This window comes from Gymnodraco acuticeps, unplaced genomic scaffold, assembly GCF_902827175.1.
Source record: "Gymnodraco acuticeps unplaced genomic scaffold, fGymAcu1.1, whole genome shotgun sequence".
Taxonomy (NCBI): domain Eukaryota; kingdom Metazoa; phylum Chordata; class Actinopteri; order Perciformes; family Bathydraconidae; genus Gymnodraco; species Gymnodraco acuticeps.
Window position 1 is genome coordinate 1312912 of NW_022990838.1, and position 20416 is coordinate 1333327.

Consider the following 20416-nt stretch of genomic DNA (forward strand, 5'->3'; position numbering starts at 1 on the left):
AACAACAGCAAAACTAGCAAATTATTAAAAACAGAAGTCATAGTGGACTTTGACTGCTGATATCCTATCCCTTTAACAATTTAAACCCGCAATATAATGTTGTTGTTTTTTACTTAGATTGTATCATATAACTACCTGTATGTATGTTGCTGTTTTGGTTTTACTGCCTGCAACTTAACTGTTTTCGATCACTCTGATATCGTAATTTTTTTGGATGCAGCAGGCAACAATTTTCAGTGAAAAAGCTCAAATGAAAAAAAGGTAGCACTCAGTGGGAAACCAGTTTAGAGGGAACATTGGACTTAATTCTTTAGGTTGCCAGTAATAAACTTCCAAATTAATGTTAATGTTTCTCCATATCTGCTGGTGTACAAAAAATGAGTTCATGGAAGATCAAAGCATTTGACTGAATAACACAAACCACACCTGCATTTGGCATATTCATCTTCAGTAGCCACAAATGTTTGAAATGAGTTGCCCCCCTCCTCCAAATATGGACAGTGGCCATGCCATCTGGAGCAACTCAGGGTTAAGTATCTTGCCCAAAGATACATCCACATGTTGACTGCAGGGCCTGGGATCGAAACCCACAACCATAGAAGACTTTTTTCCCCGTCTATGTTCAAAATCAGAAACACTACCGCTCAAAGGCCTCTTAAATCCCATGCCGTCCTTTTTGTTTGCTGGGTTTGTCTTTGTTGCTTGTTTTTAACTTTAATTCCCAAGAGTATATTGAGAGACTTGAACCAAATTGTGTTAACATGTGACGTATCTGAAACCCACAGGGAGTGAAGTGAGGCCATCCCTACTCATAGCTTTCTTTCAGGGAAGCACATTTTGAAAATGATAGACACACGAGAATATCTATTGTCTCTGCTTAGGTGCGTTTTTGTCTGGGCCGAGGCATTAAATGACAACATCTGTGTGCTGTAGTCCCGTTCACCTTAACTCTCCTACTTCACAAGCCACAATATGTTTTGTATAGGCCAGTGTTTCTCAAACTTTTTCATACCAAGGACCACTTAACCAATAAAAAAACACTCGCGGACCACCTAACTCCACAAATATAAAAAAACACATCATTTTTCTAGAACAGATTACAAATCGCCTGAAAATGGTACAAACAAGTGGCCACATGTGTGATGAAGGTGTTGCGCTGGGCGAGATATTCCCTCGAGAGTGCGGACAACTTAAATTAATTAACTTATTTCAAATGTGAAATGTTACCAATATACTCACGGACCACTAGGGGGCGCTCACGGACCACCAGTGATCCGCGGACCACACTTTGAGAAGCACTGGACTATAGGCCAACACCCTTATCCTTTCCCTGTATCAATGTCTGTTGGTCGTTCCCTCTGTCCTCTACACAACATGCTCAAATCCCTGCATCTATTTTATTTGACAATAATATAAATTCTAATAAAATACAACAGAGACTAAAAATCTGTATCGAGAAGATGTATCCAGTCCCTATCAATCGCCCCCTCTCCATCTTGGTTTAGGTGATGGCACCATCCGTCTGTTGGATGGATACAACTCCTGCCAGGGCCGGGTGGAGGTCTTCTACCAGGGAGACTGGGGGACAGTGTGTGATGACGAATGGAGCTTAGAGAATGCCGTGGTGGTGTGTCACCAGTTAGGCTGTGGCAATGCCGTCCACACACACACTAACTCTTACTTTGGCTACGGAACGGGTCGGATTCTCCTGGACAACGTCAACTGCTACGGCTCTGAACCAGACCTGACTAGATGCAAAAGCCTGCCCTGGGGCAAACACAACTGCGGTCATCATGAGGACGCTGGAGTCACCTGCACTGGTACACTTCTCTCTATCATGGAACATGCATTTAAAGGAACATGTTACCAACAAAATGACCATTGGTATCAATAACTCACTCTGTGTTACCTTGTATTCTTGAAGAAAACTTTAAAAATACTTTTTTTATTTTTTATAAATGATTAATGAATTTGTAAACATTTACAGTACAATGCAAGTCTCATTTATCCAGTCATCCATCACTCAGTTTTTTTATTCTGAAGAAATCAGGTTATGATATACACATTCTCATTTTATGGGACAAATATTCCTTTAACACAAGTTGGACGGATGCAAATTATTTTTAAAAACATATCCAAACAATGCTCATGTTACATAAGAATGCAGGACTTTATGCTTTTGTACAAATCACATCAAATCTGATTTAAAGCATTTGTATTAGCAGAATTAGTAGTAATAAATAGTAGTATTTAAAATGGAAGTTGTACAATAATATTTCATTTTACTTTTATATTAACTCCAGGTACCAGCACTGTACCTCCTTTGGTAACAGAAAACCAGAGAGGGCTCTGGGTAACATACACCAGTGAAGGTAAAGACACTTAGTACACAGTACTGTTTATATGTACGCAAACAAGCACACACTGCTTTTGTGGAAATAGAGAAATAAATAAAATAGTTTATTTATTTATGTCTGTATGTATTTATAATATAAATGAACAATTTTCATTGATTTATTATATTTTTAAAATTATTTATTTATCTTGTTCTTTTTATTGATTTTGCTAAAACTATTTCTATTTGTACACATTCCTTTATCTATTTTATGTATTACTCTATGTTTCCAGATGTATTTATTTTGTATTTTTTTCTTTCTTGTACAGATTACTTTTTAAGGTGCACTCCTGTGACTCCATAGATAATTATGTATTTTGAGGATTTCTCCTCCACACAGTAAAAATGAAATATGCTCTTCTGACAAATGACCAACAGGGGGAGTCATTTCTTCCACCTGGTCTTTAAATGTATTCCACCTCAGTACCAAAAATCAGGGTGGTGGACTAACATTACCATGATCGCAACAACTGTAACATTTATTACATTTTTCCTCCAGCAACAGAAAGCATTCCAGTCACCAATGCTCCCACTACAAAAACTGTCACCACAACTGCCCTGACAAAAGGTAACAATATTAAACTTTAAACACAAATACAGTGTGTTTTAACATTGGACTGAGCAGATGATATTATACCTTGTTTTGCAATTATCAGAAAATAAACTGCAAGGATGTACCTGTCTATTTATCACTATGCAGGCAAACCAACCATTCGTCTGGTCAATGGTAACCATAGCTGTGAGGGTCGTGTAGAGGTCCAATACAAAAATATGTGGGGGACGGTGTGTGATGATGACTGGGACATGTTCAACGCTAACGTGGCGTGCAGGCAGGTAGGCTGTGGCACAGCTATGGGGGCCATGACACAGTCTCACTTTGGCTTCGGTTCTGGTCTCATCCTGCTGGACAATGTGGAATGTAGTGGCTCGGAACAGGAGCTGTCCCAGTGCTTCCACCTGGGCTGGGGTCAGCATAACTGTCGCCATCATGAGGATGCTGGAGTTATCTGTGCACGTAAGAACCTGACATGACCTCTCTTACACCATATAGGGCTAAAGCAGGCTCAATTTAGGCACACTGAACTACCCCTTTAAGTCATCAACTCCGCTTAAAAGCTCATACTTCCTTTGTATCGGGTCATCTGTGCTCGCCCTGCTGAGCTGTCCAATTGCAATTCATGACTGTAGTACTCTGAGGAGGAGACAGCCCAGAGAGCATAAAAAATACAGAGGATGAGTCAAGGCACATCAAGGTCACCGCCTGCATTCAGGCCAAATTGTACTCCTTTCTAAGCTGAATGAAAGCACAGAAAGAGGCACTTTTACTTAGAGAGCACATACCTGGTTTTCGGTTGTTTAGAACATTTGATTATATATGTTTAAAGCGAGCAGTTTTTAATCTGCTTCAAAGTTGCTGCAAAGTGCATGTCTGTTGCCTTAAAGGAACATTTGTATTACATTTGTGACCTGATATTTCCCAGAGTATGCCTAAGCCAACACCTAGTGTCCTCACTCTGCTTTCCTCTGCCTCCATTAGCTTCTGATTTTTACTTTGGAAATGGACGTGAGTTTAGAGCAACAGAGAAGATACCTGCCACCACATCAGAACCATCTGAAGGTAGGTTAAATATATCTTCTGCCACCACAAAATCAGCCCATTTCTCTATCCTGGGTTTATAATACAGATAATAATGAATTATTGTGATTCTAATTTTGTTTTTGCAGGAATGCTGCGACTGGTGGGAGGCCAGCACCGGTGTGAGGGTCGCATAGAGATTTACTCAAATTCTGAATGGGGCACAGTGTGCGATGATGCTTGGGACATCCCTGACGCTCAGGTTGTATGTCGCCATGTGGGCTGTGGGGAAGCCACAGCTGCTCGGGGAGAAGCTTTTTTCGGGCCCGGCACAGGAAAGATTCTGCTGGACAATCTCAAGTGCAGCGGTGAGGAGGAAACCCTGCAGGAGTGCTCCCATATATCCTGGAACGTGCACAACTGTGACCACTCTGAAGATGCTGGCGTCACCTGCTCACTGTCGTGATTTGAGCAGAACCACACTTCCATCTCCACCATGGGTAGGAAGTGGGCGTACTGAACCTGGGACTTGTATACATTATGTAAATAACAGCTTTCACAATGCTGAAGGAGTACTCCACCACCAACCACATACAAAAAAACTGATATGACAATATATGATGACATACTATAAACTATATATGCCTATTAAGCACTTTATAAATAAATATATGATATAAAAAACAATGTACACAGTTTTTTTTTTGAGAAACCCAAAATGTAATGTACATGTGATTATTTGTTAAGTTAGGTAAGGAATACTGGAGGAAGTGCAGTTTGGATGATGAGACACATGGGCTTCAGCTCCAATCTTTTTGCAAATATGTATGATATACCAAACAGAAACCTAAATGGAACAAATGATATTCGACATACCACAACATTGCAAGATAACAGACACTTACATAAATAAAGGTGTTGTATCTTGTGAAATGCATCATATATATATATATATGTGAAACTTGTGTTATGTTAACCCAAATATGAATAAATGTAACTACATGTGGTAAAATACATGTTCTTATTTGTTGGTATTTAATATATTTTTGAACTAAAAACAGAGGTCTTTGAACCGTTATCTGCATTTGTCATTGCCTCAACATTTACTTCCATTGTGTATTCTTCTTTAACTGCGCACACAAATATGACAATACCACCATTTAAATGTTTTCAAGGGAAAGGATTTTTGGGGATGCTAAATGCAATGCAATGAGCTCAAACGAAATAAGAAATGTTTTATATAAATAACTAAAGCTAGTTGAATCACCCAATTTGGACGAAAGAATACTAACAGTGCAAACTCTGTGGCCACGTGTAATAATAACAACAGTGCGTAGCTAACCCATCTAACTCTGGCCACATGTAATAATATTATAACAGTGCGTAGCTAACCCATCTAACTCTGTGGCCACATGTAAAAATAACAATGCGTAGCTAACCTAGCTAACTCTGTGGCCACATGTAATAATAACAGTGCGTAGCTAACCCATCTAACTCTGTGGCCACATGTAATAATAACAGTGTAATAGTGACAACAGTAGGCCTACAGAATGAAGTCAGCAAATTGACTCCGAAGTGCGACAACGGTATTGCTGAAAAGTTAGCTTACACTGGCCACAGAGAACTAATAGACTGACCAGGTATGCTAAAGTTAATTAAATAAACTATTTATTAATAATAATTCCTAAGGGGAAAGCTGTAATTTCTCACTTTAATCTTTAAATGCTCTCTATAATAAAACAAATCTAACAGTAAAATGTGTGAATACCTCCCTTTAATGCCATAACATTGTTAAAAATGTGGCTATATAATTATTCTAATTGCTTATTCTGAGTAATCACAGTCAGAATGATCTGAGAGCATATTAAATGTACAATTCCTTTTTAATATAGATTCAGTTTATCTACATAGATTCAGTTTATCTACATACTGTAGGAATTGAACAACTCTAAAATGTTACCAAATTTTAGTTTTGACTATCATAGCTTCAGTTCGAGACATTCATAAGAACATACAAATATATATATAAATTACCTGTAGTTAGACATTTGTATACACTTTGATTACAAAAGTAACTTTGGTCTTATTAGTGAATTGAAGAAAAGTTCAATTAATTCTTAAACAAAATATCGTTAGATACAATATTTTAAGATGCCATTTTGCCTCAGCAATAAATATATATGTTTACACCTAAAAGGAATTGGGTAAACAGAGAAGGAGCTAAAAGGATTTTTCATCGACAGTTTGTTCTGATAACTACAGAGAAAATGACTCACATTTTATGAGCCTGCTTCATAACTATAATCACTACACTCACCCAAAATGGCATATTCATGGTTACAAGGTGGTTTTACAAATAATTTAAACTGCATGAGAAAAAACGAAATACTATTTTAATATTCTTAAAGTAAAAGTTAAATTGATCTGTGAAATAAAAAACGAATCCAATCCAATCCAATCCATTTTATTTATATAGCACATTTAAAAACAACAGAGTTGAACAAAGTGCTGTACATCAACAACACAAAAACATAGCAAAAATACATAAAAACAGACAGGACATGAAACAAATGTAATACGAGACAATGAAACCAGATCAGAAGCCACCGACTGAAAAAACTCTCCTATATGACGTAAAAACAATACAAAACACTAGTAAGGTAAAAAATAAATAAATAAAAACCACATTTTACAGCACAAGTGTCACCTGGTCAGTACAGTAAAAGCCAAGGAAAATAAGTGGATTTTTAAGCGAGATTTAAAAACAGGCAGAGTTGGAGCAAGTCTAACCTGGAGGGGTAATTTGTTCCATAACTTTGGAGCTGCAACAGCAAAGGCTCTGTCTCCCCGCTGCTTTAGCCTCGATTTTGGGACTACCAGAAGGAGTCTGTCAGCAGACCTCAGTGACGGTGTGGGTGTGTATGGTTTTAAAAGATCTGCCAGGTACGGTGGGGCTAAACCGTTCAGGGCCTTGTATGCGAACAGCAACATTTTAAACTGTATTCTAAAATGGACTGGTAGCCAGTGTAAAGAGGCGAGTACAGGAGTAATATGTTCACGCCTGCCTGTCCTTGTAAGGAGGCGTGCAGCAGCATTCTGGACTAGCTGTAGGCGTGACAGGGAAGCCTTGGTCACTCCAATATAAAGAGCATTGCAGTAATCCAGTTTAGTGGATATAAAACAATGTATTATCTTCTCAAAGTCATTAAAAGAAAGGAAAGGCTTGACCTTTGCTAAAAGTCTTAGCTGAAAGAAGCTGGATTTGACCACAGAGTTAATCTGTTTGTCTAGTTTAAAATCATGATCAATCCGTACTCCCAGGTTTGTGACAATGGGTTTCACATATGGGACAAGAGAATCCAGCCCAGGCGGGGCATTGGGGCCACCACTGGGTCCAAATATTATGACCTCTGTCTTTTTTTCATTGAATTTTAAAAAGTTCAAGGCCATCCAGGCTCTGATGTCCTGCAGACAGTCAGACAGGTGTTGCTGAGGGTTTGGGTCATTTATTTTCAGGAGCATGTAGATTTGCGAGTCATCTGCATAAAAATGAAATTAGACACCATATTTCTTAATGATAGCGCCCAGGGGGAGCAGGTACAGGGAAAATAAAATCGGCCCAAGAATGGAGCCTTGGGGTACCCCGTATGTGAGAGGAGCAGAGGAGGAAGTAAATTCATTAAGATTTACATTAAAACTTCTTTCAGACAGATACGACTTAAACCAGTCTAGAGCAGTACCAATCGTTGTAGAAGTTCTTCTTTAATTGATAATTTGCCTGCCCCTTTGTTTTTCCTCTGCCAAGCAACAACGTTGCAGTGATGTCAAACACAAGATATGAAATGCTCTGTGGTCACAGGTGTGTCTCTTCTTTATCAGCTACACAGGTGACTCAGTCAATAAGACACAAGGACAATATGTTTCCTTGACTCTAATAATTAATATAGAAATAATACATAAAACGTGTTTTATTTGAATCTCTGTTCATCAATGTTTTCTTTAAGACAGGTACACAGTCTATCTTGAAGTTACCTTACTCTAAAATACATTAAATGTGTACCATTGTCCATTAGTCATATATCTACTGTTTATGATATCTTACCTGTTTTAACTCAAGACTGATTTAATTAAGCCGTTAAGTAGTCAGGATGAGATTAGTTCAGTTTTTATGGTATTTGTTTAGTTTTAAGTGTTGGAGTGTAAATGTAAATGTTTCTGTATTAAACAAACTCTCTCCGATTAGTAATAGTATATTGTAAATACTTTGTGTTAAGTGTCAGGCTCCTTTGGATAGTTTATTGGGGTATCCCATTGCACAAACCTCTATTATGTTTTGTATTTGAAATCAAGTTTGTTTACAAATGAATTGTTTCATGTCAGTTGGTATTGTACTTGACTAGATGAGCATATTCTTCAAGTCAAAGCTTGGCATTATGAGCCGGCGATGGGGCTCTGGGGCTCTGGGGCCCAGTGCATTTGCCCTGATAGTAGTCAAGTCACTGCAGGCCTACTTGGAAAGTTTGATAACGCCATGCACTACAGTACAAGTCAACCCTATATCAATCAAACCTCATTTTACTTGCATATGTGTGCAGTGTAAACCCTACATTGCCTGGCTTTAGGGCAATAGGCTGTGCTATCATTTCCCCTGGACTGCCAGGCTCGTTACATCACTCCGTTAAGACACGCCTTTTTGGGTGGTGACAAAACCGAGGGAAAGTACTCAGAGGGGAGGGGTGTCCCGTCGGCAGGCACACAGACAGCAGGCAGCAGCTGCAGCGAGAAGGACCCGGTACCCGTTTCTCTGCATTAAAACATTCATATTAACGATCTTTACTTCCGAAACACATAGGACAGCAAACACACACCATATCTAAAATGGTAGACCGCGAGCAACTGGTGCAGAAAGCCAGGCTGGCCGAGCAGGCGGAGAGGTATGATGATATGGCAGCTGCCATGAAATCGGTAAGTGGGCTTCCTATGTAATGACATTTTCTCTTAAAAAATATGTTTATTATTAGCTTCATCAATATGTGTTTGCATTTGTTAGAGGTGTGTAAAAGCTTGCTAACCTAGCATTAGGGCAGCAGACAAGGGGCTATGCCTCTGTGTTCGAGCACATTTTGACCCTAAAGCGAATAAGACACGCAATATGGTGTATGAAAGTTATGATTAAAGATTACGTTTATGGCTTGGACATAATTGTGGGCAGGAAAAAGTAGTGCCAAAATACGATTTGGGCAACATATATTTAAAGGCCCGTAAAGCCTGTGCTCATATTATCAGCCTTCTCCGCACATTTCTGGTATTAGAGAGACCATGTCGATATGATAAGGTGAAATTGGAATAACTAATATGCTGTAAATCAAAGGCTTTTATTGGCGGTGTAATGCGGTGGATTGTGGATGAAGTGCGGTCTGTTTGATCTTGGGGCGGTGCCTTTGACCAGGCTCCTTTAAAAAACGGCCAGACAGCTCGGTTGTAAAAGAACCGGGGGGGAAAATATCACACAAATATCGATAATACGTGATTTGATCGTATTTTGGGGCCAAACGTGGGCTTTTACGATAAATAATATCAAAATTAGTGCGTCGGAAGGTGCGCATAGTGGCGGAACAGAGGACGAGCTAGGTGGTACCATGAGGATGAGAATGACATCGTAGGCTGATGGTCGCGTTCCGGTTTGCACGAGGAATAACGGGCCATTGGTTTAATATGAAATACCACTTTTACTTAGCTTGATATGGACTACTATCAGACAGTGTCCTTCTTTTGACACTCATTTGGTGCATTGAAAGCAATGTTGGCTGAAGGTTGATGGCAATCGATTTGCGCAGAAGCAGCGCACAAAATACGAAGCGTCCACCTTCCAGACGTGGGTGTTGGTGGACGGACATCATTCCAGAAAGCTATCTAGGTGTCATATTGCAGCAAATGGTCGTTTTTCTGTGAGCTTACTTTAGCATGATGGGCTGCTTGGCATTAATCAATGCTGTGTAGCAACCCGCATCCCTGCGTCCTCAACCTCTTGCAGCAGGTTCCCACACAGAGGCGTGCCGCATCATCTGCCAAGATGCAGCACAGGCCCGTCCGTAGTGCACCATTTCACAGGCAGCGTTTATCACAAAGGCTGCATCTCTCTATATCAGTGTGTGTGTGTGTGTGTGTGTGTGTGTGTGTGTGTGTGTGTGTGTCGACTAGAGTAATGTTATTACATTATGTGACCAGCCCTACTCTTCTTTATTAAAAAGAATGACCATTATATCTTCGTAAACTTAATTGTGTTTGAACTTAGTAACAGTGATATTACAAGACTTGTATGCCTTTATATTCAATATTGTTGGTCAATATATATCTGATTCCCAAATATTAAGACAGTAGAAGTTTACTTTCAATAAGTTCTATGTAGCAGTATCCTCAGCATGAAAGTCCAAGCTGTACAGGGCAGTGGTTGCGTTTAATAAAAGAGAAAGCAAGATTAGTGGAACTTTCTTCGACATCAGCTTCAACTCCCAGGAGTCAACAAGTAAGCTGTCACCACGTTTAAAGTAAAGGCCACGCTCCGCTCTCTAGGACCAGGCAGTAGTGGGTATTAATGCCGAAGGGGTGGGGGGGGCTGGGCTCCACCCCTTCAGATTTATGCCGAGTCAGAGAGAGAGCTGCCCCTCACCCAGCCAGTGTCTCTGCAGCACTGGGCACGGGGTGTGTCTGCCTGCCTCGCCCATCATTTGAAGGGAATCCCTTGCCACTGCAGACATGGTAACTGCCCCGCCCCGGTGGCAACGGAACCAAATAATCAGGATTACAGAACACAGCACTGCACCCATCCAATTGAGAATCAGGAACCAGACCCAGCCAAAAAATAACTGTAATGTTCATGCACCACAGCCTTTATAAGACTATAGTAATGTAGATATCATGTCTCACAATCAGAATGAGTTAAATCCACGGTTATTCTCATTGTGTGAGGCATTCATTCATTATTTGGGAGCCGGAAAAAAAGCAAGGATTTAGTCTCTGTTTCAACTGTAATTTAGACACAGGTTCTACAAAAATGTGTAATTATCTGTCCTCCAATGTCTTTCCAAATAACATTTTGTAGGGTATTTTTGAGAGTAGCCTTTGTTTCTGCTTGTCCTCTTTCTGTCTGTTTTGTGCGGGTATGAGCGATCAGTAACCGATCAGTGATGCAGACCCAGTTGCCTTTGCTTGCGCAAAAAGATTTGGAGCACAGAAACATACAGCCAAGTCATCTCTATAAGTGAATATATTCTACTGATGTGCTCTGAGAAATGCGTGTTGAACCCAGTTCTGACCAATTGAGACCTCTTTTACAAATGAATTCCTCAGAGTCAATGTTCACAGAGACTTCAGTCTGTATATGTAGCTCAATACAAATAACTGCTAAAACACTGTTACAAATGTGCACAGAATTAGGTTACGCAAAGTAACTACGGGTTGGATTTCAGTTAGAGTTCATATATCCTCTGTCTCTCTTTAGCTTTATTAAACTAGACAGGTCATACGTAACTGTTGAATGTAACATTAGCACAAGTCACATTATGTACATGGAAAGATTGGCTCTCATTTGATCCTGATTAAGTTAAGGTTCAGGAAACCATTTTTGATGATGCATGCATTCATTCATCCATTCAGATCAAGACACACAGATAGATTTGACCTATTTCACTCCTTTCGCTTCAAAGCGGTGTTAAAGATCACAGCATTTAGCCTCCAAGATCCCTGAGTAACGGAATGGAATATAAATGTATTCGCTAATTTGTGAATCAGGGTCTTTTCATTTGTCGCAGCTCATTTTGATGACATGCTAAAAGGCTAACTAGGACTAATTTAACCCAGTGACCATAGCCAGTATAATGTGCTGATTTGACACAATTGTTGTAAATGAGCTGTGACACACACACACATACGCTATCACACACACAAACACACACCCTATTGTAGAGCGTCTAAGGAAGTGCATGGCACAGAGCGTCAGGGCTTCCATCACACTTAATGAACTGAATGCATTATTCTGTCATGGAAGTACGTTCAATGTGTTTACAGATGCATTTTGTTGCAGCTGCTCCATACATTAGATGTGTGTCCAATATGAATTGACAATACTATATATAGTATTTGTTGTGTTGGATTAAAAGAAGAACAATTTGAAGACACAAATGTCTGTTTAGCTGTACATTTCAGTGTAAAACAGAATAGCTGATAATCAAACTGCCTTCATTGGAATCATTTTAAGATTTAAAAAACAAAAACATTTATTTGCTAATGTGCTACACTTGTAATGCAGCCTTTAAAACCAGAAAAAGACAAATATATATGGGACGATATCATGTCTCATATGACAATATTGATATATTGCCTACCCATAGCCAGTCCATCGTTATTAGACTTTACTACCCATGATATGCCACAATATACTTAAATAAACCAAACAATATGTTAGTTTCTTAGAAGTTACACTTTAGGTAACACCACCACTGCTACGCTGAGGTCTGACACTGCAGCATTTGATTTGTCTGTTGCTATGGGAAACAACATAAGTTGGAGGAAAAACAGGAACTTGATCCACAATATTCTTCATCCAATGTTATTCTCACTGATTAAATTAAACTCCTTGGGCTACTTGTGTATTATTTTTGCTAGCGGACACATTTTAAATCGAACATAATGCTGCATGTAGGAGTGATTTTTATAGGAGTGGGTGTGAGTAGGATGGTGAAGGTTGATGGGAGAGATATCTTCAACATCAGATAAGATTTATTGTTTGAAATGTAACCGTAATGCAAGTTGTAGAATAAGGTTCTTGAATTGGACACTATGATGAGCCTCATTTTAGATAATGATTGACCAGGAAATTAGCTTCTAGTCACCATTTCCTGTTTTCTGATTGTTCTGCTTCCCCGATTAGGAATTTTCTCCAGGGGGCACTGAAAGCTGCAAAGTTTACCTAATTTATGAAGTATGAACATACTTCATAACCTTATTCCAATTTGAATGAGTTTAGCAAATGTCATTTCAGGACATTTCAGGATGTCCTGAAATGAATGTTGACTCAGTGGTGAGTCATATGGCACTACGAGAAACGCCCACCTTTCCCACCACACAACAGACACTGTAATCACTTTAATTTTACAATGCCTTTCTTACATTTGCATCAAGATATACAAAATTGAACCGAGTTGTATTCCCTACAGCAGTAAGTTATAAGCTTTTAGCATCACTGTGTTAGGATGATGTCTATTTTCTTTTGCTTAGTCAACAAGTGCAGGGACATAAATGCTAGCAGCTTCCTGAATAACATTGACACATCTATCCTGACTTGAAGTTGTAATATAGTACAGAAGAAAGGAGGCAGCTAAAAAAGGAATACATAGAGAGTATTTGTCTGTTCCAGGCACTTAACACATCTCATCAGTGAGCAGTGTGACAACAGTGATGATTGGTTTTAGGATATTTACATTACTTTCATTTGTTGTCTCCAAAAAAAGCCATATTAATTTTTGAAAATTACTCAAAACAATATTTCTCAAACCAAAAAAAAGAGAATGACAACGCTTTTTTAGGTAAAACTGGGTGTGTGGAGCAAATGAGAGCTTTGTTTTATCATCTTAAGCAGTTTTAAGGACGAAGGGCTTTAGAGACTTGAAAACATTTGTAGCTTGCCAAAAAACATGTACTTTATTTTCTTATAATTTTGTTATACATTTGTTGCTTTATTACTTTGGCACAATGACGAGGTTTATTTGTATGGGATTTCATGCCCCTGAATGAGTTTACAGAATTTATTACAGACCTGGAAAGTATGATGCAAGTGATTTCAACAGGGTAGGGATAGCTGGGAGATTACCAACCCTACAAAACGCAAGTGTGAAACATCCGCATGAGTCCCTAAGACCGACTATGACCAAGTATTACTAATGCAATGGCACAATTATCTCAGCACTGTCATCATTCATTTGTATTCGCTTAATGTGACTTATGACTCCTAGTAACTGTATTGCAGGTATCAATTACTAATGCTGTCATACAATTCAATGGTATACAAATAACAGTTATACCTCCTTTCAGAAAAAGGAAGGACAGATTTTACTGTCACTTTTTTGGTCACAACGGTTTCCTGTTTATAATGACAGCAGAGAGCTATAGTAACAGAGATGCTTTACAGGGTTCATTAAAAACCTGGAAAAGTCATGGAAATTCAAAATGCTAATTCCAGGCCCTGAAAAAGTTATGGAAAACAATATTTTTCCCAAAGTTTTGGAAAAGTCATGGAAATGTAACTAAAGTTGCATCAAATATAATTTATATTTGATCTAATCGCCGAAATAGTAATACTATAATGATAATAAATACTGTATTGTATAGTAATGAAATGTAAAATGGCATTTAACTGTCGAGGTATTTTGCTGGTGAGAGATTTTAGTTGCTTTAGCCTGTAGAAACTAGTAAGTCTATTTGATTTGTTTTAGATAGGCACAACATGTTTCAGACCTTATTTTCCTGTTCCATGTTAAAATAAACCATTTTCAGTGGTACCGGCGCTGAGAGAGTAATTTTTTTGGTCACAGAAACAACTAATGTCATATGCATAGCAACAAAGAGCTACTCAAAGCTGCCTCTCCACCACAATTACTACACTCATACACCACCTTGCATCCCCCTTTCTTAGCACCAAGGCTCTATCCCTATTCACACCGCTCGTGGTGTCAGGTAGTCCACAGTGCCATTATGCTCTGCTGCCTAAAAATAGGCTTGGCGGGGGGGGGGGTTGTCACATCAGGTTAGGGGAGCCCGGGGAGTGAAAAATGAGCAATGTATAGACAGAAGCAAAGCCCGGAACTGGAAGAAAAATGGGGAATTAATGGAAATGTAGGGCTGCACACATTGAGGTCTAACCCAAAGTAATATTTGTCAAGCCTTCAGCCCTTTCAGGGTCTCTCCTGAGGTTACTAATGGTCATGCAGAGAGCTGTCAAAAAGGAAGTTATTGATTGTCATGTCTGGCCTTTGTTTGCCTTAACACTAAGTTGTTTGGAAGTCTGACTGCCTTGTGCAAGGATGAGTCACGAGAGCAGGCGCGATTGATGAGCTTTATGGGTAGACAGAGCTCTATTGTCATTGCCTGCACCACAGCTTCCGTCAGGGCTTTCTGCTCACCCAGCAGCCTTCTGAAACAAAGGCATCCATGTTTTTACAGGCGTGTTGTTTAGGCCTTGTTTTTCTGACCTTTCTGTTGCTCCAGCACTGACCTCCTCTGCTTGCTGCTTTTGCTGTAGGTCAGATACTTGTTTACTCTAATTGTAATTTAATGGGCTAAGGCATAGAGCGGTTTGGAGCTGAGGCTGGGATCTAGCAATCACTAATGGGGTGCATGGGGCCTTTTCTGTGCTTGTAAGTGGGATCATTATGCAACAGAGGTCATTTTGTTGTTTGCCTGTCTTCAAACTTCTACAGTACAAAGGTTCTTTTTCATATCAGTTGTATATTTTTACAATGTCTCTTGTAGAAACACTCCTTTACGAACAAGCGCACACACAAGAGGATGCATTGTTCATTACACTGCAATAAAGTAAAGAGCGGGAAGGATGATGTTTGGTTGTTGTGGTAATGCTACATAACAAGACAAAGGCATTTTCAAATTCAAAGGGGTGTATCCTGTAGGAGGCATACAACTCCACCTTTTGGATCAAATAGATTATTTATTTATTTTTAGATCCTGGTTTAGTGTGCATCACTTCAGCTATTTAGCACCTAACAGAAAGAAAGCAGGCAAAGCTGATGCAATGTAGTGTTACAAGCAACCAAAGAATTACAATTCAAATTCAAATCGTTACCTAATGATGGCGCTACAGAAAGGTCAAGGGATCTCTAAAGCCTGTAGATGTTCACCTCTTGGTACTTCATATACTTATAGTTCAGTTCACAGCCATCCATTAAATAGTTATCAAGATATGTCATTCAAATCTGAACGGCAAAAGTTAGGAGATCACCAAAGACATTAGTTGGATTACCAACATTTACAAATGTACCAAACAGTTAAGATATTTCACTCTTGTATGGCTCTCATAAAACAAAGCAGATTTTGCCATTGCCATGGAAACAAGAGATTGCATCACTGGTTGCTCTTTGCCTTCACCTCCCTCTCATTTGCAGGAGTCTCATTAAAGAGGGTGATAACGTCTGTTGATGTGGATGTTTATAAAGACTTGTGTGCTGAGAATGAGTTAATCAGATGAACACATGATTAGTCATAGGTTTGTATCAATAGAGACTGTAGTAACGACTGGAACAGGGATTAGCAGCTACTGTGTGTCATTAGAGTCTAACCAAAGAAGAATGATTCAGCTGTTAGCTCATCATGACTGTGATGCACCTCAGAAGGTCAAAGGTTTAAGCTTTGCTTTCTTTGATCAAGGAAGCTGTGTACACATGCAGCATTACCTCCATAGAAAATAACTCCACCAGCAGGTCATACTTTTCACTTATGAAGTATTTCAAAATCTACTGAACTGATATGATTTAAATTGTATACAGACATTGATGGTTCCCAGACAACAAAGGGCTTTTTAACTTTACATGAGGATGAGATTTGTAGTTATTAACAAAACATTTCTAAAACAAATGGATTGATTGCCATGACATTTGCTTTAGACTTTTGTAACCCCAAAAGAAGAATTGTGAGAAGTTTAGTGAAATCCTAACTTTGTAACATCTGTTCAGAATTTCAGTTTGGAAATTTGGCAATTTGGCAATTTGGCAATGACCAAATATGTTACTTTTCATTCCCATCAGTTCAGTCTTTGTTTTTACTGCTAATTAGCTAATGTTAGCATGATATCACACTAAAATGGCCAACATGGTAAACATTGTTTGCTAAACATGAGCATGTTAACATTGTCATTTTTACCAAATGTTTCTGCGTTTATAATTGCCGAGTTAATATTCTCGTAATACCAACACCAAGTCACACTTGTATTTTAGATTTTCTAAAGGGAACTGTCTTTATTATTGTACTTCTTTTGGGGAGCTTCATAGCTAAAGCAAAGCAGCTTTAAAAAGCTAGCTTAATTTCCTATTTAAATACAAAGGAAATATCAGTTCAATCCCCTCAGTTTATACCCAGGATGTAGTTTTATGTTGACAAATATAATGTTCAGTAAGGGCATTGTGAAGAGCCTTTCCGCCTGATAGGCCGGGGCCCCACGCTTTGCTACGCTTATGGAACTGAATTCTGTACTAAAAAGAAAGTAACAACAGGCTTTATACTCAGAAAAGGTCTGTAAAGATGCCTCTGCTGCACAGCCCCAGTGGGGTATAAAGGATTAAATCCTCCAGCCAGACACAGGCCTGTCAAAACAAAACACAACAAAACCAGCTTTCAGAGCTCTGGACATCCAATCAGCAATCCCCTCAGAGGAGGATGTCGGAGAGCTGGAGGCGGGGTTTGCTCTGCAATGACTGCTGCCTTGGGTGTTGTACAGTTTGCCTGGAGGCAATGCTTTGCTATGCTATGTTGTCCAACAAATTGTGATGGCTACACAGAGGATTAAATAGTTGTTATCCATACTTTATATAATGTTACAGCTTTTAACTGTCCAATTGTCAGGCTGTTCCAAGAGACAAATCGCCACATGTTTGACGAAAAGACAATTGACATAAATACATATGCTAACGCCTGCTTTTATTATTTCTTCAGGTCACAGAACTGAACGAAGCGCTATCCAATGAGGAGAGGAACCTGCTCTCTGTGGCCTATAAGAACGTGGTCGGGGCAAGGCGTTCTTCCTGGCGCGTCATCTCCAGCATTGAGCAGAAAACATCTGCCGACGGCAATGAGAAGAAAATCGAGATGGTGCGGGCCTACCGGGAAAAGATCGAGAAGGAGCTGGAGGCCGTCTGCCAGGACGTGCTCAACCTCCTCGACAACTTCCTGATCAAGAACTGCAACGAGACACAGCATGAGAGCAAAGTGTTCTACCTGAAGATGAAGGGTGACTACTACCGCTACCTGGCCGAGGTGGCCACGGGGGAGAAGAGGGCCGCGGTGGTGGAGTCCTCCGAGAAGTCCTACAGCGAGGCCCACGAGATCAGCAAGGAGCACATGCAGCCCACCCATCCCATCCGCCTGGGCCTGGCTCTCAACTACTCCGTCTTCTACTACGAGATCCAGAACGCCCCGGAGCAGGCGTGCCACCTGGCCAAGACCGCCTTCGATGACGCCATCGCCGAACTGGACACCCTGAACGAGGACTCCTACAAAGACTCCACTCTCATCATGCAGCTGCTACGAGACAACTTGACGCTCTGGACGAGCGACCAGCAGGACGACGAGGGAGGAGAGGGCAACAATTAAAGGGTCCGAAACCTCATTCTGCCAAAACAACACAACAGGCGCGCTCACAAATGATGACAAAATAATAATACTAGTTAAAAAATTCTTAGAAATTAAAAAAGAAACGGAAGTGGGGGGAGGGGGTGTTGGAACATTGGAGGCCACTTTAGCAGATGGTAGTAACGTGGCTTCTGTTCTTTATTTTTCAACAAATAAAAAAAAGTTGGAGGGAAGACAATTTTGGTTTGAGTAATTACCTAGGATTAGATACAAAGAATAAATAAAAGAAGGAAACCCCCTCCTTGGTAGCCTCTGCAGCATTTGCCAAAATACCACTATAGAAGCAGGAGATGTGTCATTCATCGCAGTGTGACTATTGGGTAACGATACCTTCACACTGGCAGAGACTGGTCTTATCGCGCAGATGAAGCTGAGCTGTCTTATTGTATTTGGTGAGCGGAGGAGCATTCAGAAATTCGGTTTCGATGCTTGAGCAACCAGAAAATTAGAGTCACCTCGAATGTAATGGCCTTGCTTAGTGAGAGAGAAAGACAAGGGAGGAAGCGGGTGAGAGAGCAGAAGGGTTGCAGAGATGAAGACTGAGCTTTTTTAGGGGGTGTCCAACTTCATTGTGTAACTTCAAATACGCACCGACATCTTTAGTTGCACCACACTATGATCGTTGAGTGAAAAGCAGGTTGTCTCTGTTGATGAAGATGACATTAAAAAATGTTTTTGTTTTGCTTTGTGTCAGGTATGTGTCCAGCGCAGTCATACTGTAACTAAAAATACAAATTCATGAAGTAGTGCAGCGTGTCCCTCTCATGTGCTGATGTGCTTTATTAAAGAAATTAACTGTTTATCGACACCTAATTCTTCTCGTCAGTATTTTCATACCAACTTCTATCGGCTCCTTGTAGGAAACAGTTCCAGATAGCAAAGTCAGATAAATGGACATTTCAAAAAAGAATGTGGTGATTGAACATTATCATGATTCCATCCTTATTCAAAACACTCAGTATGATCTCTGAAACGGCACCTGAAACTTTTTGTCCACAAAGTATTATTTGTGGACAGAGCACATGCAATGTTAAGTGGAAGCTCTAAAAGCAGATTTGAGGTTTGTGGATTTACTTTGTCTCCAGTTTCTTCTTGGTCAAGAAATGCACTTGCCTATGATACTGTTTCTTCAGTGTAAGATGATAACTGCTCCAATATTCTCCATAATACAATATTTTGCATGCTGGTGATGTATTTATACAGTAGCTTCAATTTATTAACTTATACTGTAGATGTTATGTATTCATATGAACATGGAATTACTAGACCTTAATCAGATTATTTTCTATTTATTTCTTTTTATTGCAATTGTTAGCTAGACCTTATTTTAATCTTTGTTTTCTTTACTCCATTTGCTGAAGTACGCTATACCAAAACAGTGATTGTTAACAATAAATTGATCTGTTAAGGACATGGCTATGGTTACATGCAATTTTTGGTAACGGTGACACAAAATGAAGTAAACATTGACTTGTGAAAGAGGCAGTATGTGTGTTAACTGTGGACACTGGGAGTAAAGCAGCATCATATAGAGTTACAGTCTCAGGTGGTCTGTCAGTGGTTAAACGTCCAGGGCAGTACCAGAATCTAACTACTATAATTCAAATGCAATTGAACAGTAAAACAATACAAACCACACAATTATCTTATATATATATATATTTGTTTTACAACAGACACAATTTAAGTGTAATGTAAGTATGTTATGACTCAACTCAATTCAACTAAAACTGAAAAAATAAAACCAATAGTAAATACTTTCCTTTAGAAATGCACTCTATAACACAAAGTACAAATGCCATGCATTCTATTTAAGTAGAAGTACAGAAGTGTTATTGGCAAAATGCATTTAAGTATCGGTGGTACTTTACATTACAGCTTGGTGGTTATAGATGAAACTAATAATATCGGCGTGTAATAACAAAGAAATGGCTTGCTATTAATAATAGGTATTGGATGGTAATCAATCTAATAGGGTATTGTTGAGTAAAACATGGGAAACAAATTCAAAGATGGCAATTAGGCAAACATAT

The 20416-nt window shown here is 39.4% G+C and overlaps 2 protein-coding genes across 2 annotated transcripts in view; both read left to right on the forward strand.

The window, feature by feature from the left end:
- Positions 1 to 4585, forward strand: part of LOC117557278 (scavenger receptor cysteine-rich domain-containing group B protein) — a 41825-nt gene extending 37240 nt beyond the window's left edge. The window contains exons 7-12 of the mRNA XM_034233051.1: positions 1506 to 1820; positions 2304 to 2372; positions 2895 to 2963; positions 3096 to 3410; positions 3933 to 4013; positions 4121 to 4585. Of these exons, the coding sequence (XP_034088942.1) occupies positions 1506 to 1820; positions 2304 to 2372; positions 2895 to 2963; positions 3096 to 3410; positions 3933 to 4013; positions 4121 to 4437 (1166 nt within the window). The 3' untranslated portion in view covers positions 4438 to 4585. The remainder of the gene's footprint in view (positions 1 to 1505; positions 1821 to 2303; positions 2373 to 2894; positions 2964 to 3095; positions 3411 to 3932; positions 4014 to 4120) is intronic.
- Positions 4586 to 8679: 4094 nt separating this feature from the next.
- On the forward strand, positions 8680 to 19796 carry ywhag1 (3-monooxygenase/tryptophan 5-monooxygenase activation protein, gamma polypeptide 1). Its single transcript, XM_034233056.1, has 2 exons — positions 8680 to 8936; positions 17688 to 19796. The coding sequence occupies exons 1-2, from the start codon at positions 8850 to 8852 to the stop codon at positions 18342 to 18344; spliced, it is 744 nt and encodes a 247-aa protein (XP_034088947.1). The 5' UTR covers positions 8680 to 8849; the 3' UTR covers positions 18345 to 19796.
- Positions 19797 to 20416: the final 620 nt, after the last annotated feature.

Excerpts from the sequence above, each read along its gene's own strand:
- ywhag1 (XM_034233056.1), top strand. The coding sequence starts at position 8,850 with ATGGTAGACCGCGAGCAACTGGTGCAGAAAGCCAGGCTGGCCGAGCAG. Across the intron at positions 8,937-17,687 it reads TGGCAGCTGCCATGAAATCG|GTCACAGAACTGAACGAAGC; the intron begins GTAAGTGGGCTT and ends TTATTTCTTCAG.